This window comes from Psammomys obesus, unplaced genomic scaffold, assembly GCF_907164565.1.
Source record: "Psammomys obesus unplaced genomic scaffold, mPsaObe1.curated_primary_1811, whole genome shotgun sequence".
NCBI classification, from domain to species: Eukaryota; Metazoa; Chordata; class Mammalia; order Rodentia; family Muridae; genus Psammomys; species Psammomys obesus.
The window spans coordinates 24,842,055-24,865,132 of NW_026596040.1; the positions used below are offsets into that span (position 1 = coordinate 24,842,055).

Consider the following 23,078-nt stretch of genomic DNA (forward strand, 5'->3'; position numbering starts at 1 on the left):
AGATAGATAGATAGATAGATAGATAGATAGATAGATAGATAGATAGACAGATAAGTAAATAAGGAAAGGAAGGCAGGAAGACAGTTTAAACACAAAGCAGAAACTGATCAACTGGTTGAGCATGTGCTTCATAAGCCCTGCCCGCCATGTTTGGTAGTTGGCTGGGCAATGCATTATGTAACATAAGCACAATCAGCACTTATACCTTTCATTGGAGAAAGCTGCCATTGTAGCCACTTCAGAGACAAGAACATTGACGCCCAGTGAGTAACTGAAGTCCCCATCTCTAACAATTAGGAAAGTATAGTTAATCCTCTGTGTGCTTCTCTTTCTCAGCATGCTGTGTATTCTGTGATGTAGGAACTGCTTCCTAACTTCCCCTCCAAAGAACAAACAAAAGCAGCTCTTCAAAATTAGTTTTCTTAGCCTCAGGTGGTAGCATATGCCTTTAATTCCAGCCCCTAGGAAGCAGAGACAGGCCGATCTCTGTGCCTTTGAGGCCAGCCTGGTCTATGTAGTAAGTTCCAAGACAGAAAGACAAAGCCAGATAAAAAGACTGTATCTCAAAAAACAAACAAACAAACCCAAATGAATAAATGAATAGAATTTCCATAACTTTAGTGGTTTTCTTTTTTAATGTCAAAATATGTTTTGAAATGAATGGTCCTAATGGTCACCAAGCATGAGTGAACTGTCACTAGGCCGTCCTTCAGCAGAGAAGGAGGCATGCACCTTCAAAGCTAGATTGCTCGTTTTTTTTTAGAAATTGACTTATTCTGTTTTTACATTTGTAAAATGAATGAAGAACATGATTATAATTATACCATAACATGGAAAGAAATGTCTCAAACATCAAATCTTAATGGTACCTTCTGTAGCCCCTCTACTGACATTGCCTGTAAAGCCTGATGGAACAGTTTGCCTATGACCTGTGTTAGATACAATAGAAAAGTTTAAAATGTTAAAATCCTACATTGCATTATTTGAACCATCATTAATTTGTGATGCTGAGTTGAAAGGAACATTGTATGGGAGCTAGGCCACTTATGTTTCAATGTAGACATGTGTATTTATACATAACTATTATGTAATTAAGCACTTAAAAATATACTATAAAATATTGTAGCCTAACTTTTCTCTTGAAAATATGGGGCTAAATAAAGTATACGTTCAAAATCTTTTATGATTTTATTTTTCAAATGCTTTGGGGGAACAAGTTGAAGTATACTTATATTTTCAAACTACTTAATGTTCTGATTTTTATTTTTTTAGGCAAGGCACTGACATATCTTCTGCTGCAGCCACCAAGCCCCAAGCTCCCTCCTCATAGCACCATCAGGAGAACCGCCATTGACCTGATTGGCCGAGGTTTCACTGTGTGGGAGCCTTACATGGATGTGTCCGCTGTGTTGATGGGGCTTCTGGAGCTGTGCGCAGATGCTGAGAAGCAACTGGCCAAGTATGTGTGGATTGCAGTGGGTTAGGGTGCTGCTGTTGGCGGTACTGGCTATCCTTGGGAAACTCTGCTTGTTTAATCAGCAGTAATCTACAGGGCATGATGGCCATGCTTTAGCCTCGACTCAGGACACCAAAGCAGGAGGACTGCTGCAAGTTCAAAGCCAAACCGGGCTGTAGTGATACCCTGTCTCAGAAATCAAAAACAATACAAAACTCAATAGAAAATTGAGATGCAGCCTTGAGATAGTGAATGATCAGTGACATAATTTTCAAATTGTTTATTATACCTCAAGACATTACTGAGAAATAATTGTATAAATGTGCTACTTATTAGGAAAATGATATACATATTGGTACTAGCTCAAAATGTTTTACTTAACAGAAGATGGAACTAGATAATTTGGAGAATTGTTCTTCTACATTCCTGATAATTTTTAAATTAACTTTATTGGAGTTTCTTTTGCACATAGTTAGTGACAAGTTATGTGACGATTGTAGTTGGGATGGGAGGAGGGCTCAGCAGGCAAAGGCACTTGCCACCAAGCGTGACAATCTAAGTTCAATCCATGAGCCCCACAGAGTGAAAGAAAGGCATCAACACCTGCAAGTTGTCCTCTGACCTCCATTGATGCACTTTGGTACACAACACACACAAAACAAATGAAATGCATTCCATTTTTAATAGACTGTAGTCATCACTATTAAAATAATGAAAGAGGAAAACATATAGGTTGAGTTACTAACCTGAAAAGAGTGGGAACACATGTGTTGGTGAACTGGCTATGAGTTATGGTGGAAAACATGGGCATTGGTGTTGTCTTAGAACCCAGACTCCTAATTCCAGGAAAACGTGCCTCTTCTGGGTATATTATACAAGTGGCATACAACTGGTGGTTATTGCCACAAGTAAACTGACAGCGTACAGCCACCACAACCACCTGCTTCCCAATAGTGCTATCCCCAAGTAGACAGCCTTGTGCATTACGCTGTTTCTCTCCATCCCCTGTCTATATGCCTTAGGAAACACTGGTCTGCTCCTTTCTTAAATTTGCCTCTCCTAGACAGTGCACAGAAATGAAACCTTGCATCCTGTGATCTTTTATGTTAATTTCATTTACTTTACCCTCATACAGAGTCCATTCCATATTGCATCATACTTCAGTGTTTTATTTTGTATTTTTAGCTGAATTCCATTCCCCCCCACCCCATGATTAGCTGATGTCGATCCTGATGGACACGTAGCTATTTTTCACCTTTTGGCCTTGTAAACAGAGCTGCTGTGAACATTCATGTGTAAGTGTTTATGTGAGAACACTTTTTATGTCCAAGGTAGAATTACTAGGATATCTGATAATTCCATGTTTAAATTTTATAGGAACTGCTAAACAGTTTTTCCTAGTGTCTGCATTTCATTCCCATCAGCTCTGTACATACAAGATTTCCATTCTTCTGTTGACTTTTAACAGTGTCTCTTCTGAGTGAATATAAGGTGGTAGAAATTCCTTGGCTTTTTGTGAAAATTTGAATGAATGACATGCCAGTGTTATCATTTTAAAAAAACTAAAGTGATCTGCTATTTTCTCCATGGCTGCTTGTCCTTATGCCACAGTACCCTCCAGTTACAGCATGTTGGTGGCCTGATGTCTTTCTGCTTACAAAATAGAAACCAGAGAGGCAACTGAAGCTAGAATACAGTGCTGAGGCTTTGTCCACAGATTTGCTCTCTATTTGCTCAGTGCCCCCAGGATAACTGGAAGGAGGAGGATATCCAGTACAAACCTAGACAGCTGTTCCCCTCTCTTACCTCTTCTCACACCCCCATGTTTGCTAATCTCACCTCTAGGTCTCCCTAGCTACGTGATTGGAAGTAAAGTGTCTTTAAAAAGTTGATGCCAAATGAGTTTATGTTCATAAGAACTTAGAGGAATGGTTAGCACATCATAGGTGTTTTAATTTGTTTCTCACTTACTATGATAACACACTGTCCAAAACCGACTTAGAGCAGAAAGGGGTCGTTTCCCTTACATTTGATCAGGCTGTGCTTTGGCTCATGCTCAGTTAGTGTTTTTGTATACCCCTTGACTACCTACCCAGGGATGGCATTGTCCACAGTGGACTGGATCCTTCTACATTAGTTAGCAACCAAGACTATGTCCCACAGACATGCCCACAGGCAGGTCTAATAGAGGCACTTCTTCAGTTGCAATAGCTTCTTGCCAAGTGACTCAAGTGTCAAGCTGAAAGTAAAATCTAACCAGGACATTAAGAGACTGATGATGTAAGTGGAGATGCCGTTGTGATGGTCCCAGTGTTCAACAGATTACAGGCTGATAAATGAGCAGCTCTATAGACTAGTGGTGAGAATAGTTTCTGATAATGGATGCAGCAGATAGTTCTCGGGTGACTATTGGAATTAGGAGGGAATTTAGTCCATAAGTTTGCACCAATAGTACAAGGCAGCTGGTCTTTGTGCAAGTCTCCAGAATGTATTTTCTACCTTCAGCCTCCTGTTGGCTCACTGTTATATACCCACAGGAGACCATAGCATGGGCTGCTGGTACTGAAGCTATCTTGGTATAACTCGAGAAGCTTATAATATTTTAATTATCCAAAAACATACTTTGTTTTCAAATGTGACCAAAGCCCATTTCACAAGTTTATGTATTCTGTTTTGTTACCTAGAAAGAATGGTAGGTCTCATTTTAGTTTTAGCATTTACAATTTTGTTTTTTTAAATAAGTTTATATCAAGTTTATATCAGCAAAATAAACATGTATCTATGATTTACTTACAGACAGTATATCAAGAGACATAAATCTTATAGTTCTCAGTAGGTAATTTAAATCTTGCTATTACATCCTTTCTGTCACAAAGATTAGTATGACTTTCTCTACAAAGCTCTGAATAAATGAATGTATCAGCATGTAGCCTTGAGGAGTCCAATGTGCTTTTCATCATGATAAATTGCATAATAAGCAAGAAAATGTTTGCTTATTAATCTCTAACAAGATTTAGATTGAAAATGGTCCTGTTACATCCATGGCATATTGGTACAGGCTACGGAGTACTGAGATGGGGAAGTAGAGCAGTACTATATCTGGGGTCTTAAAGGCAGCTCTTAACCAACCCCACCCCTCATGGCCTGCTGTGGCTGATTCACTGTATAGGCAGTAATAGGGCTCAGCTGCCTTGTGTCTGTCCATGATGCTAAGCCTGCTGTGTGAAAATGCTGGACATTAGACAAGTGCTTAAAATTTCACATGTACAGAAAGAGCAACCATAGCATATATTTCCTTTTTAATTCTTATTCTCATAAGTTTAGGAGGACAAGCTTGGGAGCTACAACTGACTCATGCCTCATTCTGAAGCACTACAGAGGAGTTCTCCCTCCCTCACTTTCAAGTACTGGATTCCCTGTCAGAATTGACTTCAGGAGTTTTTCCACTACACTGTAGGAGCCAGTGTTCCCAGAATTCTTGACACCTTACTGTAGACTTCTGACTCACCACTTCTGTCTGCTCACAGTACCAGCACTTGTTTTCCAGCGTTTATGGATGTTTTGCTGGGGGTGTGCTTAACTAATTATGCAGGCTTTTATTACCTAACACTGGCCCTTTTATATATTAGTTATTTGAAGTTCCAAGTAGAATCAAACAAAGATCCTGTCTCATGATGTTCAGGACATGAGGAGGTAGGAGTGGTAAAGGGGTGGACAGGCCCATTGGGGTGAGTAGCAGGGTGAGCAGAAGGTGTGGGTGGAATTTCACATCACAATATTCTGTGGAGAACAAGGACACAACAGAACAGCTGCTGGCCAGGCACTAGCATGCTTTACACAGATACTTAGTGAAAGCCATCTTCTGAACTCACAGCAGGATGCAAGCTGGGATTCATCCATCTGACACAACTGCTTCCTTTCCAGTTGTCTTTGGAAAGCAGAATAAAGGTTAGCCACAAGACTGGTTTAAACTTTTACTGTAGAAACAGGTTGTAACAGGAAGCTCCTTGCTTGTAGTTATCTCCTACTGTGTAAAATGAGGTATGATGGATCTGCAGGTTCAAAGTCCAGTCTTCGTATTAATACAGGGAACATTGGTATCCACCTCTTAGAGCCCTTAGTGCAATTCATAAATAATTTAAGAATGAACTCAAATGGAAGCTCAAGGACAATTTTATTAGAGTTTAAAAGCAAACCCTCATGGCAGGCAAGCTGTAAATCTCAGCAGCTTCCTGGAGGAGAGTTGGAGGGGGGGTGTCATGCTGTTTAAGCTGTTATGAAGGTTGGACACAAGACGGACTAGCAACCACATGGCTGGAAGGGAGCTTTAAGGAAATAGTAAGCAAGCGTAAAATGTTTGGGAGGCCCAAACTGTTAAGGAATGCCTGCTTAGAAAAGATACAGAAGGAAGAAAGGGGACTGCACTATTCTGAGTAATTCAATACAGTGGGCAGACGTGCAAAGCTTCATGGCTGCAAACCAGTAAACCGCTGTTCTAGGGGCATGCATTCTGGGAAGGAAAATTACAGTGTTTCCCTAAAGGACTTATTCCGCCTAGCTCTTTACCATGGCTTAATGTGAGCTGTCTTCTTGAGGTGATCGCTTAACTAAGTGGTTGACCTGGCCAAACTGGTGCTAGGTTGCAGGCCAGAGAGTCTGTTGTCTTACAAGAATGAGGTTTTCCTTAATGGACCTTCATTGCTTACTCTAACACTCTCACCTCTGAAGAGGTAACCCTAAAATCTCGAGATCAGAGACCCTGCAAGCTTCTGGCATCTCTAGCTATGATGAGGCAGTCAAGGGGCTCAAGGACATTTTTGGGTTTTAGTGCTGAAAAAACTGGTTACTTTTCTTGAAAGTCTTTTTTATTCCAACTGCCTACCTAGTTTGTACTTCCTGTTGGGCCTTTGTTTGCTTACTCTACCAATATGCAGTGCTCCTTAGGGGTTTATGTGCTGTCTTTATTGCAAACACGTTCATTTGGGTATATAGAAGCCCTAAGCAGTAAACATGATTTCCCCCGTTTTGCAAGTACACACACAGAGTACAGCATATGAATCTATGAGAGACACTATCTCTTGTTATCAAGATGGTAAAAGTTACTGGGTTTAATTCAGATCTAGCTGACTCCAAAAGCTAAAAGTTTATAACACTGTTCAAAATCTTAACACCTACAAAATTAAAGACTTCTTAAATAAGGATTACAAAGATGGTCAGGGCAGAATTTTAAATGTACTTTTGGACTTTGTATTTAATTTTCATTAAGGATTTTATACCTTATAGAAATATAAAATTTTAATTTAAATATCTCTAAATTATTATTTTTTGAAGTATAGAACATCTCACCAATTTGTCAACCGTAAACAGGGGCCATGCTAATCTCTGTATGCTTCCAGTTTTAGTATATGTGCTGCCAAAGTGAGTGCTCATTAAATTATTTAAGTAGTGTGTTGGTAGACAGTGAACTTTGAATAAAACCATATTTTAGATATGATAGTCTCCATAAATTGCATCTGGCCCTGTATGGTACTGAGTAAACCTAGGGAGGTTAGTTGTCTGAGGGACTGGCCACTTCTCAGGACTCTCAACTCGTATTTCACAGCTCCTATACTTAAGGCTTATGCTCTTTGTCTGGTAAGTGAGCCACAGGTAACATCTTTTATGAGGATTTCTTAAATGAATGAGACTTTATTCAATGTCGACTGTGTAATAACACATTAAGGCTGTACTTTCCTGAAATAATTGACCTCCCTAGTTAATTGTAATAAAAATAGAAACACATAGTTTTTTGTTTTGTTTTAAGAAATCCTTTGTTAAGATCTCTCGGGGTCTGTACACACTGATAAAGTGTTAGAAATGGCAAGCAAATTCTACTTTATAGACAAGAAGGAAACTCCTGTGCTCTTGGATAGCTAGACTTCTGCCTGGCTTTGTGTGACCTGTGATTTGAATTCTATTTGCCTAGGTCACGGTGTAGGGCCTTTATTGTGAAAGAACAGTGGAGCGCAGCCCAGCTGCTGAGGGGGCCATGCTCATCATGTGCTGCCACAGCTGAGGACATGAGGGGATTACAGAAAGCCTATTGCTTTTAGGGTATTGTCAGAGCTTACCAAACAGAGAGGGCAGAGGGAGAACAGAGTTACTGGAAGCCAAGAATTGTTTATATACAGAGAAGCACCATACATTGGAAAGGTTCCTTTTGAACCATATAGAGTTGGAAGAATTGAGTATTTTAACTCAAACTCAACCATTTCTATTAAGTTTGAGGGATAGCGAGAAGCACATTAAAACACAAGCATGCTTTGGAATTCTATATTGAACAATTTTTCCTGTTCCAAAAAATTAACTTATAACATGAGGTTTATAACATGAGGAAGCCCTTTACATAGACGGGATTAGCATAGTTTTCTTTGTTTAATGCAAATATATGCAGATAGCAGGAAATATTTATAAAAGATACATGTTTGGAAGAGTTGGAAAAGTTTCCATCTTTGAGCTTTGAAATGATTACTACCTCAAATTATAACATGAAGCTCTACGTACTGGTGAGATGGTTCAGTGAGTACTTGCTGACTAGTGATGCAAGCTTGGTAACATGAGTTTCATCCCCAGGACTTAAGTAAAAGTAGAAGGATAGAACAACTCCACAGAGTTGCCCTCTGACCTCCACGATATATAATAGCATTCATGCATAGACACACAATAGAAGAAGAAGAGAAAGAAGAAATAAGAATATTTTTAAAAGTGAAGTTTCAAATTGACATATTCTTTACATAGTCTTTACTATGTTTCATATTCTTTACTAAGTTGGAAACAAATATTAACACACTCATGTTTTTAAGAAAGCATAGGATGGAAGTCTTTGATGTTATGTAATTAACTAACTATATACTTAAAACAATGTTAGCTTTCTTCATTTTTGATGCAGACTGTTTTCAAAGCCTTGTTACAGATGACTAATATTTGCAGGCTATTTTCAGAAAGCATAATGTTTCCTCCTGGAATGTATCCTTACAGTATTCCTTAATTTGTCAGAGGCTGACGTTTTGCAATTTTAGATGGTAACATTTTACTAAAATGTTCTTCATGCAAATTTTTAGATGATTTTCCTAAAATGGAACAAGCGTTGGAATTAGATTAATGAACAATCATGAAAATAGTGAGCTCAGCCTAAGGGGACTATGTTTATATTCATGTTATTTTTCTATGACACCATTCAACCCTCATATTTTTGATTGGATAGGTGTAGGTGTGTGGAGGGGAATGCTGAGTAAAATACTCTGTGATATCCAGTTTCTTTAGAATAAAGACTAAACCAAAGGCTTATCTCATGGGTCTATAAAACAAATGGTTTACACAGCAGCCCATGAACTTGATCAGGAGGACAGAGTAAGGCTGGATTTACACATAGGTTCCTGAAACAGAGTAAGGCTGGGTTTACACATAGGTTCAACAGACAAGTAGCACCCTCCCATCAAGCCTTTCATCCATGCGAAATCTCACATTAAAATGTGCAGTACAAATAAAGGAGAACATGAACATGGCTCAGCAAGTATCTGTGGAGTAAGATGATGAGTCAGGTGGACATATGCCAAGGACTGGTATAGCTGGGTCATTTTGTAGATCTATTCTTAGCTTTCTGAGAATTCTCTACACTGATTTCCAGACTGGCTACACCACTTTGCAATTGCAGCATCAGAAATTAAGCTTAAGTTTCCTTTACCCACATTTTTACCAGCACTTGTTGTCAGTTGATTTTTTTTTTTTATCTTAGACTCCTGACTAGGGTAATATATAATCTCAAAGTGGTTTAATTTTCATTTCCATAATTATTAAGGATGTTGAACATTTTCATTTCTTCTTTTAAGAATTCTTTGTTCAAATCCATAGCTCATTTTTAAATTGGTATTTATTTTGTTGATTTTGTTTTTTGAGTTCTTTGTATAGTCTGGAGAATTATCCTAGGTCTGAATCTTTAGAGTTGGTATACAGTCTAAAGTAACCACAGAAGCCATAAAAGTAGGAAGGGCCTACTTTTAGAAACAGAAAAAGGAGCTCTAGAGAGAGGGTAAATAGTAACAGGGCTGTGCACCTAGGCCTTAAGGCTCTATGTAGGAACCAGCTCAACAACTATATCTTCAGAGAGTTTTGTATTTGCTCTCTTCTGCAACGGGGCCTTGCTGCTAGTTTTTGGAGAGCAACTGCCTAGGTTTTTTGGGGATTTCCCATGGGACCCCTTTGTCATTAGACTGTCATGCAATCCTGGGACTGGAAGCTTCATTTAATGATGAGAGATGTCCAGTCGGGGCTCTATCTTCCCTTTTATTTGGCAATTTTATTTAGGTCACCCTCACGTATGTATATATTTTACAAAGCTTCTGTTTGTTAGTTTTTCATTCTGCCCCTCAAATGGTCTTCCCACCAGTCCCTACTCTATACCTTACTTCTACAGACTACAGCTTCATATCATTGACTTAACAGTAACTATCTATGTATAAGAGAAAACATACCAGATTTGTCTTTCTGGGTCTGTGTTACCTCACTCAGTATAATTTTCTCTAGTTCTATCCTTTCAGCTGTAAATTTCATGATCTCATTTTTTTTAAAAGCTGAGTACTACTCCATTGTATAAACATAACACAATTTTCTGTATGCATTTTTCTCTTTTGAGGGACATCTAGACTGTTTCCAGTTTCTGGCTTTATGAATAGAGCAGCAGTGAACATGGTTGAGCAAGTGTCTCTGATAGGGTGAAGAGTCTGTGGATAGACACCCAAGCGTGATGTAGCTGGATCTTGAGGTAGATGAATCCCTTTCCTACTGAGGAACTGCCACACTGGTTTTCACTGTGGTTGTACAAGTTTGCACTCGCATCAGCAACAGAGGAGTATTTCCCTTACTCCACATCCTTGCCACCATGAGCTGTCACTTGTTTTATTGATCTTAGCCATTCTGACAGGTGTAAGATGGAATTTCAAAATAGTTTTGATTTCCATTTCCCTAATAGCTAAGGAAGGATGTTGAACATTTCTTTAAGTTTTTCCTAGCCATTTGAGTTTCCTCTTTTGAGAAATCTCTATTTAAATTTGTTCTCTGTTTTTAATTTGGGGTTTTGTTTTTGTTTTTGATATCTGGTGTGTTTTAATTGATGGAAATCACACTAAACCTGTAGATTGCCTTTGGTAGCATGGCCATTTTTACTATGTTAATCTTACCAATCCATGAGCATGGGAGACCTTTCCATCTTCTGATACCTTCTTCAATTTTTGTTGTTGTTGTTTAAGATTGTAAGTTTTTATCACACAGGTTTAGTTAGAGTTACTCAAGACATTTTGTATTATTTCAGTCTGTTGTGAAAGGCACTGTTTCCCTGATATCATTCTTAGTCTATTTGTCATTTATATATAGGAGAGATACTGACTTTTCTGAGTTATTTTGTATCCATCCTACTTTGTTGAAAGTGTTTATCAACTGTGGGAGTTCCCTGATAAATTTTTAGGGTCACTTATCTGTACAGTAATATTATCTACAAATAAAGATGCTTTGACTTCTTTCCCTTCAATTTGTATCTCCTTTAGTTGTGGTATTGCTCTAGCCAAAACATCAAAAATTATATTGTATCGGTATGCAGTGAGTGGATATTCTTGTCTTATTTCTGATTTCAGTGAAAGGGCTTGCTGTATACTGCCTTTATTATGTTAAGGTATGTCCCCTGTTTCCCTAATCCTTCAGGGACTTTTATTTGTTTGGTATGGTTTTTAGTTTGTTTTTGTTTTTTTCCAGACAGGATTCTCTGTGTAACCCTGGCCAGCCTGCACCTTGCTTTGTATACCAGGTTGGTCTCAAATTCAGAGATACCCCTGCCTCTGCAGACTGAGTTTTGAGATTAAAGGTGTGCTAGTTGTTTCAGACACTTTTTATCATTTAGGGGTGCTGGATTTCATCAAAGGTCTGTTCTGCAGCCAATGTAATGATCACGTGGTTTTTGTCTTTTAGTTTGTTTATACGGTGGATTACATTTATCGATTTAAACATGTTAAACCCATCTTTGCATCTCTGAAATGAAGCCTACTTTATCATGGCAGATGATCTTTTTGCTGTGTTCTTGGATTTGGTTTGCAAGTACTTTGTTGAGAATTTTACATCTATGTTCATAAAGAAATTGCTCTGTCATTCTCTTTATTGGGTCTTTATATGGTTTAGGTGTCAGGATAACTGTGGCTTAATAAAATGAACTGGGCAATGTTCCTTCTGTTTCTATTTTGTGGAATAATTTGAGGATTATTAACTCTTCTTTGAACGTCTGGTAGAATTCTATGTCAAAACCATATGGCTTTAGAGTTTTTTGTTTGTTTGCTTGTGTGGGAGATTTTTAAATTACTGCTTTTATAGGTCTATTTCAATTGCTTTTCTGATCTTAATTTAACTTTTGTTAAATGTTATGTATCAAGAAAATTACCTGTTTCTTTTAGATTTTCCAATTCAGTAAAATACAGGTTTTTAAAGGATGCCCTTATTATTGTCTGAATTTCATTGATATCTGTTGTTATGGTCCCCTTTTATTTCTAATTTTGTTAATTTGGATAGTCTATCTGCTTTTTAGTTAATGTGGATAAGGCTTTGTCAATCTTATTTTCTCAAAGAACCAACTTTTTGTTTCATTGATTCTTTGTATTTTTTTTATTTTGCTTGTTTCTATTTTATTGACTTCAGCCCTCAGTTTGATTATTTCTTGCCATCTATTCCATTTGGGTGGCATTTCTTCTTTTTGTTTGGAAGCTTTTAGGTGTGCTATTAAGTTACTAGTATGAGAGCTCTCTCTCGCTCGCTCATTTCCTTTTTTATGTTGGCACTTACTGCTGTGAACTTGCCTCTTAGAACCACCTTCATTGTGTCCCGTAAGTTTGGGGAAGTATTTAGCTATTTTCATTCAGTTCTAGGTCTGTTTTGACCCAGTTTTCATTCAGTAGTGAATGTTCAGTTTCCATGAGTTTGTAAGCTTACTGTTTTTGCTGTTGTCATTGATATCCAGGTTTAATCTAGAGTAGTCAGATAGGATGCAGGGTGCTATTTCAATTTTATTGTATCTATTGAGACTTGCTTTGTGACCAAGTGTGTGGTCAATTCTGGAGGAAGATTGAGGTAATGAGAAGATTGTATATTCTTTTGTGCTTGGCTGAAATACTCTGCAAACACCTCTTAGGTCTATTGGTAACATCAGTTAGCCCCAGCATTTCTCTGTTTAGTTTTTGTCTGTATCTTTTCAGTTGTAGAGGGTGGGGTGCTGAGGTCTCTAAAACTAATGCTTTAAAGTAGTGTGGTAGAATAGGATTCAGGTCTAAGACTCTCAAGGATGTTGGTTGTTTTTGTTTCAGTTGAGTACTTGGACAATAGCAGAACACCATATAGTGAAGGTAAGAATTGAGGAGCTAGGCCTGATGAACATGTGCCAATGGAGGTAGAGGAGAGAAGAACAATGTTAGAAACAACATGGAAACAACAATGCTAGAAAATCATGGAATATAGAAAAGGGATAAACCTGAGGAACCAACTTTGAAGTTAGCACAGCCTCAGGAGCATTAGTAATGAAAAGATAGAGCTGAAAGTTAGTGATGGAGGTTATAGAGGATCTGGGAGTTTAGGAGCCTTCGAGCTCACACCAAGGAGTCAAAGCCTTTTATGCCCTGCAGAAATGATGTGGAACCACAGGAGGTTTTTAGGGTAGGTATTCATGAAATAGAGCTGATGGTTTGGGAAGATTTCTTTGGTGGTGGTACACTGCATAGACTAGAGGACACATCTTGTTCACTACACCATGGAAAACTTATGGCACTGACACTCAGCCCTCTCACTTTTACAAGGTGGGTGATCCCAAGACAGTGGCAGAGCCCTGGCTTGCAAGCAGTGGTTCTGAGCATACTCTGTAGTTCTGCTCTCTTGCTTCAAGATACCACTGCAGGGAGTCACACAGATGTGCACATCAATTCCTCCTCAAATGTTTTCTGTCCACCAAACCCATCAGGCAGCATGAAAATAAATGTTTGATTCACTTTCTTCTCCATTGCCTAGGGCTTCTCTTAAGACCATGGCCTCCACCAAACCTTAACATTTTTCTTACCATAGTAAGTTTGGTAATTCTCCCAAATTTACATGGTCTTTAACTGACATGAAAAAGGGTAATATATGGCTAGATCTTTAATTTGAAGTTAGCGACTTACTTGTGTTCCCTTTCTCTTTATAACTGTGCAAGATAGCTTTCATCAAAAAAAAGCATCTATTGTCCACATATGGCTCTGTCTCCTCTTTAATTTCTTCCTCTCTTTTTAATTTCTTACTTTAATTTCTTCCTCTCTTTTTCCTTCCCATGAATAATTTCTCCTCCATCCAACGAACTGAGACAAGGTAGAAGTGAGAATTTTCTGCTGTGCTGGACGCCAGCCAGTCCCCGTAACCCTTCTTGAAGTTTGAGTTTTAGGTATTTATTCATACTCTGAGTTCTGGGATCCAAATTCTGGTCCTCATGATTGTGGAGTAAGCATTCTTAGCTGCTGAGTGAGCTCTCCAGCCCCATGGCTTCTTATTTAGCTGAATTTGATCTTTGGAAGAGCTTTATGGATCCTAGTTCTGTGACTTATTATGATAATCTCCTTTCAAATATTATGGTCAACCCAATTGATAAGTGTATTCTATTCTTCATTTAAAGCACTATGGACCCTGAATAAGACAACTGAAGGCAAAGTATCACAACACATCCCTACAAACTTCTCTCAGGGAAGCAGTCTAGCCATTCACCCAAAGTCATTTGGTCATTTTACCAATTCATTAATCTAGTTCACAGTGCCACCATGACTCACTACTTTTTACTTACTACAAAGGTCAGTGATTCTGAAAGACAGTAATCTCCCTTATCTACAGGGACACATTCCAAGACTCTCAGTGGATTCATAAAACCATGGTAATCATAAATCTTTTTTTAAAATTTTTATTAATTATACTTTATTCACTTTGTATCCCCCCATAAGCCCCTCCCCCTAAATCTTTTATATGCAGTGTTTCCTTTATATATGGAGCTGTGATATAGCTTACTATTTAAATTATGCACTTTAAGATATTAAAATAACAATAAAATTGAATAATCATAACATAGTATAATAAAAGTTATGTGAGTATAAGTCCCCTATCAAATGTCAAGATTGTTCTATGTTTCCTTGTTGTTTTTCTTTGAGTAGGTTTGTGTTATTTACATGAGGAGGCAAGTAAGGTGAACTATTTAAGCACTGTGCAGGGTTAAGTATTTCCAGAGGGCTACCTGAATACAAGCACTGCTAACCCCTTCACAGTGTACTAGCAAAGGGTGGCTACAAAGACAGCATATGCTCAGTGTGTACAAGGACAAAGACCTGACTCACTTAGCAGGCAATATGCAGCAGAAGATTTCATCACACTAGCTTTCATGCAATTTAAAAATCTATTAATTATTGCTGGAATTTTCCATTTAATTTCTTTTTAGGAAACCAAAAAAAAAAAAAAAAAAAAAACAAATCTGAAGAGACAATTATGGACCACAACTACGGTTCCTCATTTAATTTTCCTTGACCTGAATTTTCAGCCTTGTAGAAATGTTGGGGGCTTATCCTAGCAGACTGGAGCAGAGCCCCAGCAAGCCCAGGCCCTAGGCTCTCTGTCTAGCTATTTCCGTATGGAGCGTACCTGATGTGGGATGGACTACCCAGGAAACTGTTGTGCCTTTCCCCACTGGCTGTTTTCAGAAAAGTTGTGATTTTACAAAAGTTGATTTAGGTCTGTTCAGGATTAGCCAATTAATATACCCACACACACATACATTTTCAATATTATCATCACCTGTTCATACAATTTGTAGAAAATAAAACACAAGGTATCTAAAATGTTTAACTCACTTTTGAGCTTTTAAAGAAATCAACTTAAAATATGGATCTGTGATATAAATTTACCAGTAATCATTAAGCAATCCACTCTCAATCCCAACATTTCCTTACTGAATTTGAAATGGTCAAGTTTAACACAGGACCGAGACTGGCTAGCTTCCTATCCTGCATAACACTTTTTCAAGCCGCTGCTGGGACCCAGGAGCACCACGGCATGTAGCCTACACCTTGTGTATGCATTTGTTCTCAAAAGTCACTTTATTTTATTGTAAATAACAAAGAAAGCCTCTGTCTACTCTTCTGGTCTGAGTCCTACTTTGTAGGAACCCTCTGATTGGGATAAAAGCATGGAGTTATTTATTGTCAAACTTTTTTGTTTTGTTGTTGTGTTTGTTTGTTTGTTTTTGTTGAGATAGCATTTCCCTGTGTAGCTTTTGCTGTGCTGGACCCGCTTTGTAGACCAGACTGGCCTTGAACTCACAGCTATACACCTGCCTCTGCCTCCCTGAGTTCTGGGATTAAAGGTGTGCACCACCACTTCCAGCTTTTTTGTCAAACTTTTAAGCAATGGTTCTCAACCTTCCTAATGCTGCGACCCTTTAATACAGTTTCTAATGTTGTGGTGACATCCAACCATAAAATTATTTTGTTGCTACTTCATAACTATAATTTTGCTACTGTTACGAATCTTGATGTAAATATCTGATATACAGGATAGCTGATATGCAACCCTGTGAAAGGGTTGTTCAACTCCCAAAGTGGTCACAATCCACATGTTAAGAACCACTACTTTTAAGTAACACAATAGTCACCAGGTAGTAAAGCAAAAATTTCTGTCATCAGTTTACCTCCTTTGATGTAACTCATCATGATTTTCAATGAAATATTTAGATAACTATTCTTAGGTTATAGAAAGACCTATGAACTTTTGAGATTTTTTTTTCTTCTTTATTCATTTAATCACTTTACATTTGATTCCAGCCCCCTCCCTCCTCTTTTTCTAGCCCCACTCTCATGTCCCCTCCTCACATTCCCCACCTCCTTCTTCTCAGAGAAAGGGAGGCCCCCGGGGGTACCAACCCACCCTGGCATTGAGAACGATTTTTAAATATAATACAGCTTATGCATTCAGATCATAGATTTGTTCAGAATACACTCTAATGGATCTTCACATGTTCGTTTAAGTTAAAATCATTTAGATAGAAAAATTATAACTGAATGTAATAAAATACTTTTTGTATAATTAATCTATGGCTCCGTGACTGCATTTTAGTCAAAAATTTTTGGCTTTTCACACTGTGTGTGTGTGCTTGTGTGTATGTGTGCGTCTGCATTGCATGTCTGTGTATATATGTGTTTGTGACTAAGTGAGCATAGTGATTAATAAGACTGGTGCTTTCATATGTCAGAAACGGGAATGCATTATCAACACTGTAATATCAGGATCCCATGTTCTCAAAGTCTAGAATGATTCACTTCATTATGTACATCACTTTATGAAGACTGTTTGCTTTCTCTTCTTTCTGTTAAGACAATTAATACCAGCTGTTTCATTTTTGCTTCAATGTTAAATGATGTCAGTGGTGTGGGGACTTACTAGTAGATGCTTCTGAAACTGCAGAGCATGGGGAGAGAGACCAGTAGTGCTGAGGAAATTTCAAACTAAAAATACTAGCCAACTAGAAGTCATTTTTTCATTCTCAGCTCTTTTTATAGCTTTACAAAAGGAATGTATTCTGCTTCCTTTCAGGAAAGAGCCTCAATTGTAGTTTCTTAACATGGCCTTATGAATAAATTATCTTTAACCTAACCTAGGAAAAACTTTAAATCATCCAGTACAATATTCTTCCCTACCTCTTTTTTGAGCTTTGGGATATGTATTCAGTAGTAGTTCTTGATAATTTGTTAACAAGCCATTTTTAACCTTTTGGACAGATGCACATACTGTTTTCAGTCTTCATGGTTAATAATTCGATTTTGTATTTGATCCCAGAACACCCTGACTCTTAATCACTGCTCATTGTTGCAAGTCTATTATATTCTAACTGTTTGAGTGCTCCCATTGACCTTGAACTGACATTATAAGCTGTGTCTAATCTTTTCAGTCTATATTCTAATGCTGCTTTTCTTCTTCCTTTTTTCTGATCCCTGTTTAGCATCACAATGGGGCTACCTCTGAGCCCAGCAGCTGACTCTGCCCGCTCTGCAAGGCATGCCCTTTCTCTCATCGCCACTGCCCGACCACCCGCCTTCATCACCACCATAGCCAAGGAGGTGAGCCGCCTTCTTCACATGCTCCATCGTCCCTCTCAGAGGAATTCCTCCATTCTGTAACCCAGGGCTCAGACCCACAAATAAACCAAGTTAACAATTTAGTGCTAGAATGAATGTATCATGTCTGCATGCACTCTGAATTCCACAGCTGTGTATACAGGACTTGTTTTTGTGTTCCTTTCTGTCTCAGAATGAACACACTTGTGATATTCGACAATACCTTTCAACATGAAAAGTGCTAGGTCTGTGTGAAACTAAAAGGTATTAAAGGTATTCACATTTCTTGGTATAAGCAAATACTTATAATCAAAACTAAATTCATTTAGATTTAGCAATGGCTCTCCAACTATATGTAAAAACTGTAAGCCATAAAATCACTGATTGTGTTTCCTGTTCTATGTCACAGATAAAGACTTGAAAGTCCATTGATTCCCACATTCCTGGTGTTATACTTAATTACTCATCCAGCTGACAAACTAGTAAAGAACAAGGAACCAATTCTGTGTTCTTTCCTACATATCCTAGTAGTGAGAGAAAAAGAAAAGGATAAGTTCCTAAAGGTTTTAAAGGTTTGTTCCCTTTTGGCATCAGTACTGCACAGCTCAGTGTCCTTAGGCTCTGGGCTCCTGTTGCTATGGTGAACTTTTACAATAGTAGATTCCCTCTGAGTCTGCTCTGATAATGTAAACCTGTTGGGTCTACGCCTGCCCCAGAGCCATTCGTACAGGCATGCTGCGAAAGCAGCTAGAAGGGACGGTGGACAGTCCCTTTTTGATTGATTATGAAGCCGTGGGGTTATGAAATCATATCTAAAGTAAAGCTGTGCACTACAGGTATGGGGATAGTAAGCTTTCACTGTGTTTAAATTACACACACACTTCATGTACACTGGTAACAAATGTGTGTGTGTTGTTTAAATGAATAGTTTTATTTAACTTGGAAATTTCTAACCAGTTTGCCCCATGCATGGAATGTGCACAGGTGGTGGGTGACATTGATTGCCTTGAGGAAAGTAGGTCTTTATATTAATTATATTTCTGAATGTTATTTCATATTACTTACATAGTATTTTTGAATGAAATGTCAGGGTACTCATACTGAAACATTTGGTTGGAAAGGTCATTTAAAATATTTTAATTAGTAGTCTACAATTATTTATTTCCAAAACAACTTTGCTAGTACAACTTTTAATCTTGGATCACTCAAAACAGCACTAAGGTATTTCTCACTTTCACTGTTGTTCACTACCCTGTCTCTTGACCCACTGCTCCATGGCTCACCTGGGACTTGTCCAAGGCTGTAAATATTTTGTCTCATTTGTTCTGTAGAGTTTATAGTTTCTATGAGAAAAAAATCCCAGTAATTTTCTGTTATTTTTTATGCTCATTCCTTTTTGAGGCTTGTTAACTTAAACTTCCCAACTTGCTTATAACATTCCTAGAACAGTTAATACCATGTAAGTATTGTCCATCATTATTAGCAGACATAATGGGTCATGTTGATGCTCTGTGGGCATTTCCTAAATGTGCCATAGAGCAAATTACCAAACTGTTCTTCAGTTTGTTTCTTTTTAAATGTCATGATAATATACAGTCATATCCTACTAAACACACTCACATCTAAAATATCATAGTAATACTGTTATGGTCTCACATAATACTCAGAAACTAGTTGGGCAAGGTGTTATATATCTATAATCCCAGTGTATGGCAAATATAATGGAGGCAGGAGAAACAGTTCAAACTCATCTTTAGCTGCATAGAGTTGAAGGCCAGCCTGAGCTACATGAGATTCTTTCTCAAAATGATGATGGTGATAATGATGATGATGATGGTGATGATGATGATGATGATGATGATTGATGATGATGATGATACACCAGGAAGTTGTAGAATTTTATTAGACCATACTTACTTAGCTCTTATTGTATGTAATGCTTTTTGTGATTAAAAAACAATTTCTAACCTACCCTGAATGATTTGTTTTTACAGTTCTGGTTGGTTGTATATTTCATTTTTCTATAATAAGTGAAAGTAAACCAGTGACTAGAAGTGTAAATATGTATGGAGCAGCAACAGTGTCTACAGTGTGACAATTCTTTTGTAGGTACACAGACACACAGCCCTTGCAGCAAATACCCAGTCACAACAGAGTATACACACAACAACCCTAGCCAGGGCTAAAGGGGAGATCCTGAGAGTTATTGAAATTCTCATTGAAAAGATGCCTACAGATGTTGTGGATCTTCTTGTGGAGGTGAGACTATCCTGCTTCCAGTATTCCTGTCGATGCATTAACTACTTGAGCTTAAAAATAATGGAAGAGGAGGAGGGGAACAGAGGGAGGAAAGGAGAGGGAATGTGTCACATAACTAAGATTAATTAACCTACGTGCCTTAATCGTTTCTTCAAAACTAACACTGATTGCTATAGCCATTAGACCATTCACATGGAATTTATATGTATTAGACTATTTTAAAGGCTTTGTTGTCACCAACATTCATTGTAAATAAAACCACTTACACTATGCACTTGAGTGGCAGCCCTACTCTGCACGTGAGCATAGTCAGCATTAAAGGATGTGAGTCTATCTGTTGGTACAGACAAGACCAAGGATAGCCTGTGGTGTCCATAGGCTTAAAATTGTTTTTTTTTTCTCTTTAAAGTAAATACTAAATCAAAGTGTATGGATTTACATAGACACAATGAGGTCTAATGGAATCATTTAAATTTTCGGAGATCAAGCATTTGAAATTAATTTTCCATCTCTGTCTTTCTTGTCAAAGGTTATGGACATCATCATGTACTGCCTTGAAGGATCCTTAGTTAAAAAGAAGGGTCTTCAGGAATGTTTTCCAGCTATCTGCAGGTAAAGAAGCCTTCAACATGCAAAATAATTGATTTCCAGTGACAAATAATTTAAAAAATTAGTGAGGCTAAATGAGAAAACCAGGTATTAATCATTATTTGCTTACTTTGTAGAATAACTCTGACAGCTTGTGATAAGAACATAAAAATAATAGAACTAGTTATTTAATCAGTTCACAAGGACATTTTGCTTGTCTTAAAAGTATATTATATATGTCTGTTCTCACAGTCTACTCAACTTACTATTTGTGTTACAAAACACTTAGAACACTTCTGACTTAGGAAAAGTGTACTTGCCAGCAACAGAAATCAGCAGGTCTCCTTTTCACTCACTAGTAAATTTTATTATGAGAATAATATGAGTATTTACATTATGTCCTATTAGTGTATGTATTTCCCCTGTGAGGTAATCAGAAAAAAGTAGGAAAACTAAAACTTTGCAAATTGTACTAAGAATATTAAGTATAAGTTAGGAGTGCTCTTTTATATAACATATAAACTTATATAACACATGGAATGAAGATTACTTTTGCATTAAAGTACAGTACATTGTGTTTTTTTTTTAAATTGTATTTTTGGGTAAATGTGCTTGTCCCATGAGCCTGACAATCTAAGTTTGATCCCTGAGACTCACATGATGGAATGAGAGAACTAATCCCTGCACACCGTGCTGTGACTACACACATCAGTCATCACCATCATCAGCACCACCACCGTCATCACCAATACCACCACCATCACCACCACCACCACCATCACCAATATCACTACCACCATCATCACCACCACCACCATCACCAATATCACCATCACCACCACCCCCACCATCATCACCATCACCATCATCACCACCACTGCCATCACCACCACCAACACCACCATCTCCTCATCATTGTGATTCACAAAAAAGCTTTTTAACTGATTCTAAAATATTTGTAGTTTAGAGCACTTTGTTTTATTTTATTACGTTTATGTAGTCCGTAGAAATAGTACTCAAAGCTGTCATAGTAGTTTTTCTCAGAGCACTTAGTTCCTCGAAGTTAGATGTAATTCTTTTGTTTGTAAGGCAAGTTCAGTGATAGCCTCCCTTTCCTTGCGTATGTCTGCAGGTACAGTGCAGTGTAAACTATAGTTGGCAGTAAGATTCCTAAGAAGAGTGGCATGGCAATATGCCACTTCATCTTGTCATTTCCTAACATTTCTGCAACTGGCTTGTTGAATGACTTGTACTCTCTTTATCTTCTACATATTTTTCTGTATGCTGTGGAACTTACATGCTAGTCTCTCATTTAGCAATTTGATTTTGCCACCTAGATGTTAAAATGTGAGCACAGATAAAGTCATGCTGTAACACACATGTACAGATGCTGTAGCACATGTATGCAGATGCGTTTTTTTCTTGTTATATAAATGAGGCAAATTAGAATACAGTCTTTTTTTTAACATTGGATATTCTGTGGTAACTGATTATGACTACATATAGCTGTCATTTCCCAGCTGATTCCTTTCTACAAGAAAAAATACCCACATGAAAATGGAGGTCACTTGTCTTTTGCTAAGTGGAGATGCTAAAAAAGTGGTTGAATTAGGACTTAATTTATTGAGTGCTAACAATGTTGGTAAAGCACTAGCCACTGCTATGTAAATTAGCTTCCCGGAGCTCATGTGCATAAGCTACTCACTCAAGGGTCTGTTTTCCAGCTTTGCCCAGAGCCTCCTTCATAAGCAGCTCCTTAGGCGGCTGTGCTCCGCTGATGCCCATGACTTGACAAAGTTACCCTGGAAAGGGGGAGCTGTGCTGGATGCCTAGCAGATTTGTCTTTACTGAGCACTACATATACAGTTTCCCCTCTGACCTGGCAACGAGCAATTGTGCTTTGTTTATTGATTTAGTAGTATTTTATTGAATAGCAACTAGGTATCAAGTACTGGCTGTTCTCTGGGAAGGAATGGTAGATTAGATAACCCTGTGCTCCAGGATCACAATGGGTAATGTGGAGAAGATTACATAGGTTCTGTGCTAGACTGCCTACCAGGAACTGGGCACAGCAATAAATATAATGCTCAATTCAGTATGTGGAATCTGAGAAATTTTATAAGGAGAATGTAGAAAATAATAGTTATCCATTTAAAATGCCTTTACAAAATGGCTGCCAGGTAGAGAAAGATTTGTCCTGTGAGAGAAGTGGAGTGATGGCTGTCAGAGCAGTGGTGGGCCATAGGAACATTTCATAGAGCTGAGCAGGTGGGCTTTGCGAGCTGGAAAGATGTGTGTCATTGTGAAAGGCAGCGAGAACCACGCTGCTGTGTGTACAGACAAGTGTACAGCAAGTTCGGCCGTGCTGTGCAGTGGCTGGCTAAGATGGGGGCTTCACACAGTGGTGTAGAACTGAGCTTTGAGCTTTGAGCTCCCCACAGAAGAGTTTAACCTTTGTTGAATGAGGAAAGGAGAGTTAGAAAAGCTTAAGCACATTATTAAAGTGATAATCAGAGATACAATGCAAAATTTCATTGTAAAATAAGTACTTATATTTTTAGTAAAATAAAAAAATCACTATGAGCTCTCCACAAGGA

The 23,078-nt window shown here is 38.0% G+C and overlaps 1 protein-coding gene and 1 pseudogene across 2 annotated transcripts in view; one reads left to right on the forward strand and one right to left on the reverse strand.

The window, feature by feature from the left end:
• Wdr7 (WD repeat domain 7) overlaps nt 1-23,078 on the forward strand; it is a 315,779-nt gene that overhangs the window by 224,328 nt on the left and 68,373 nt on the right. For both annotated transcript variants that reach the window (XM_055622621.1, XM_055622622.1), the window contains 4 exons: nt 1,273-1,459; nt 17,520-17,637; nt 19,744-19,893; nt 20,423-20,505. In XM_055622621.1, coding sequence (XP_055478596.1) covers nt 1,273-1,459; nt 17,520-17,637; nt 19,744-19,893; nt 20,423-20,505 — 538 coding nt within the window. The remainder of the gene's footprint in view (nt 1-1,272; nt 1,460-17,519; nt 17,638-19,743; nt 19,894-20,422; nt 20,506-23,078) is intronic.
• On the reverse strand, nt 6,783-6,882 carry LOC129688231 (U6 spliceosomal RNA; annotated as a pseudogene).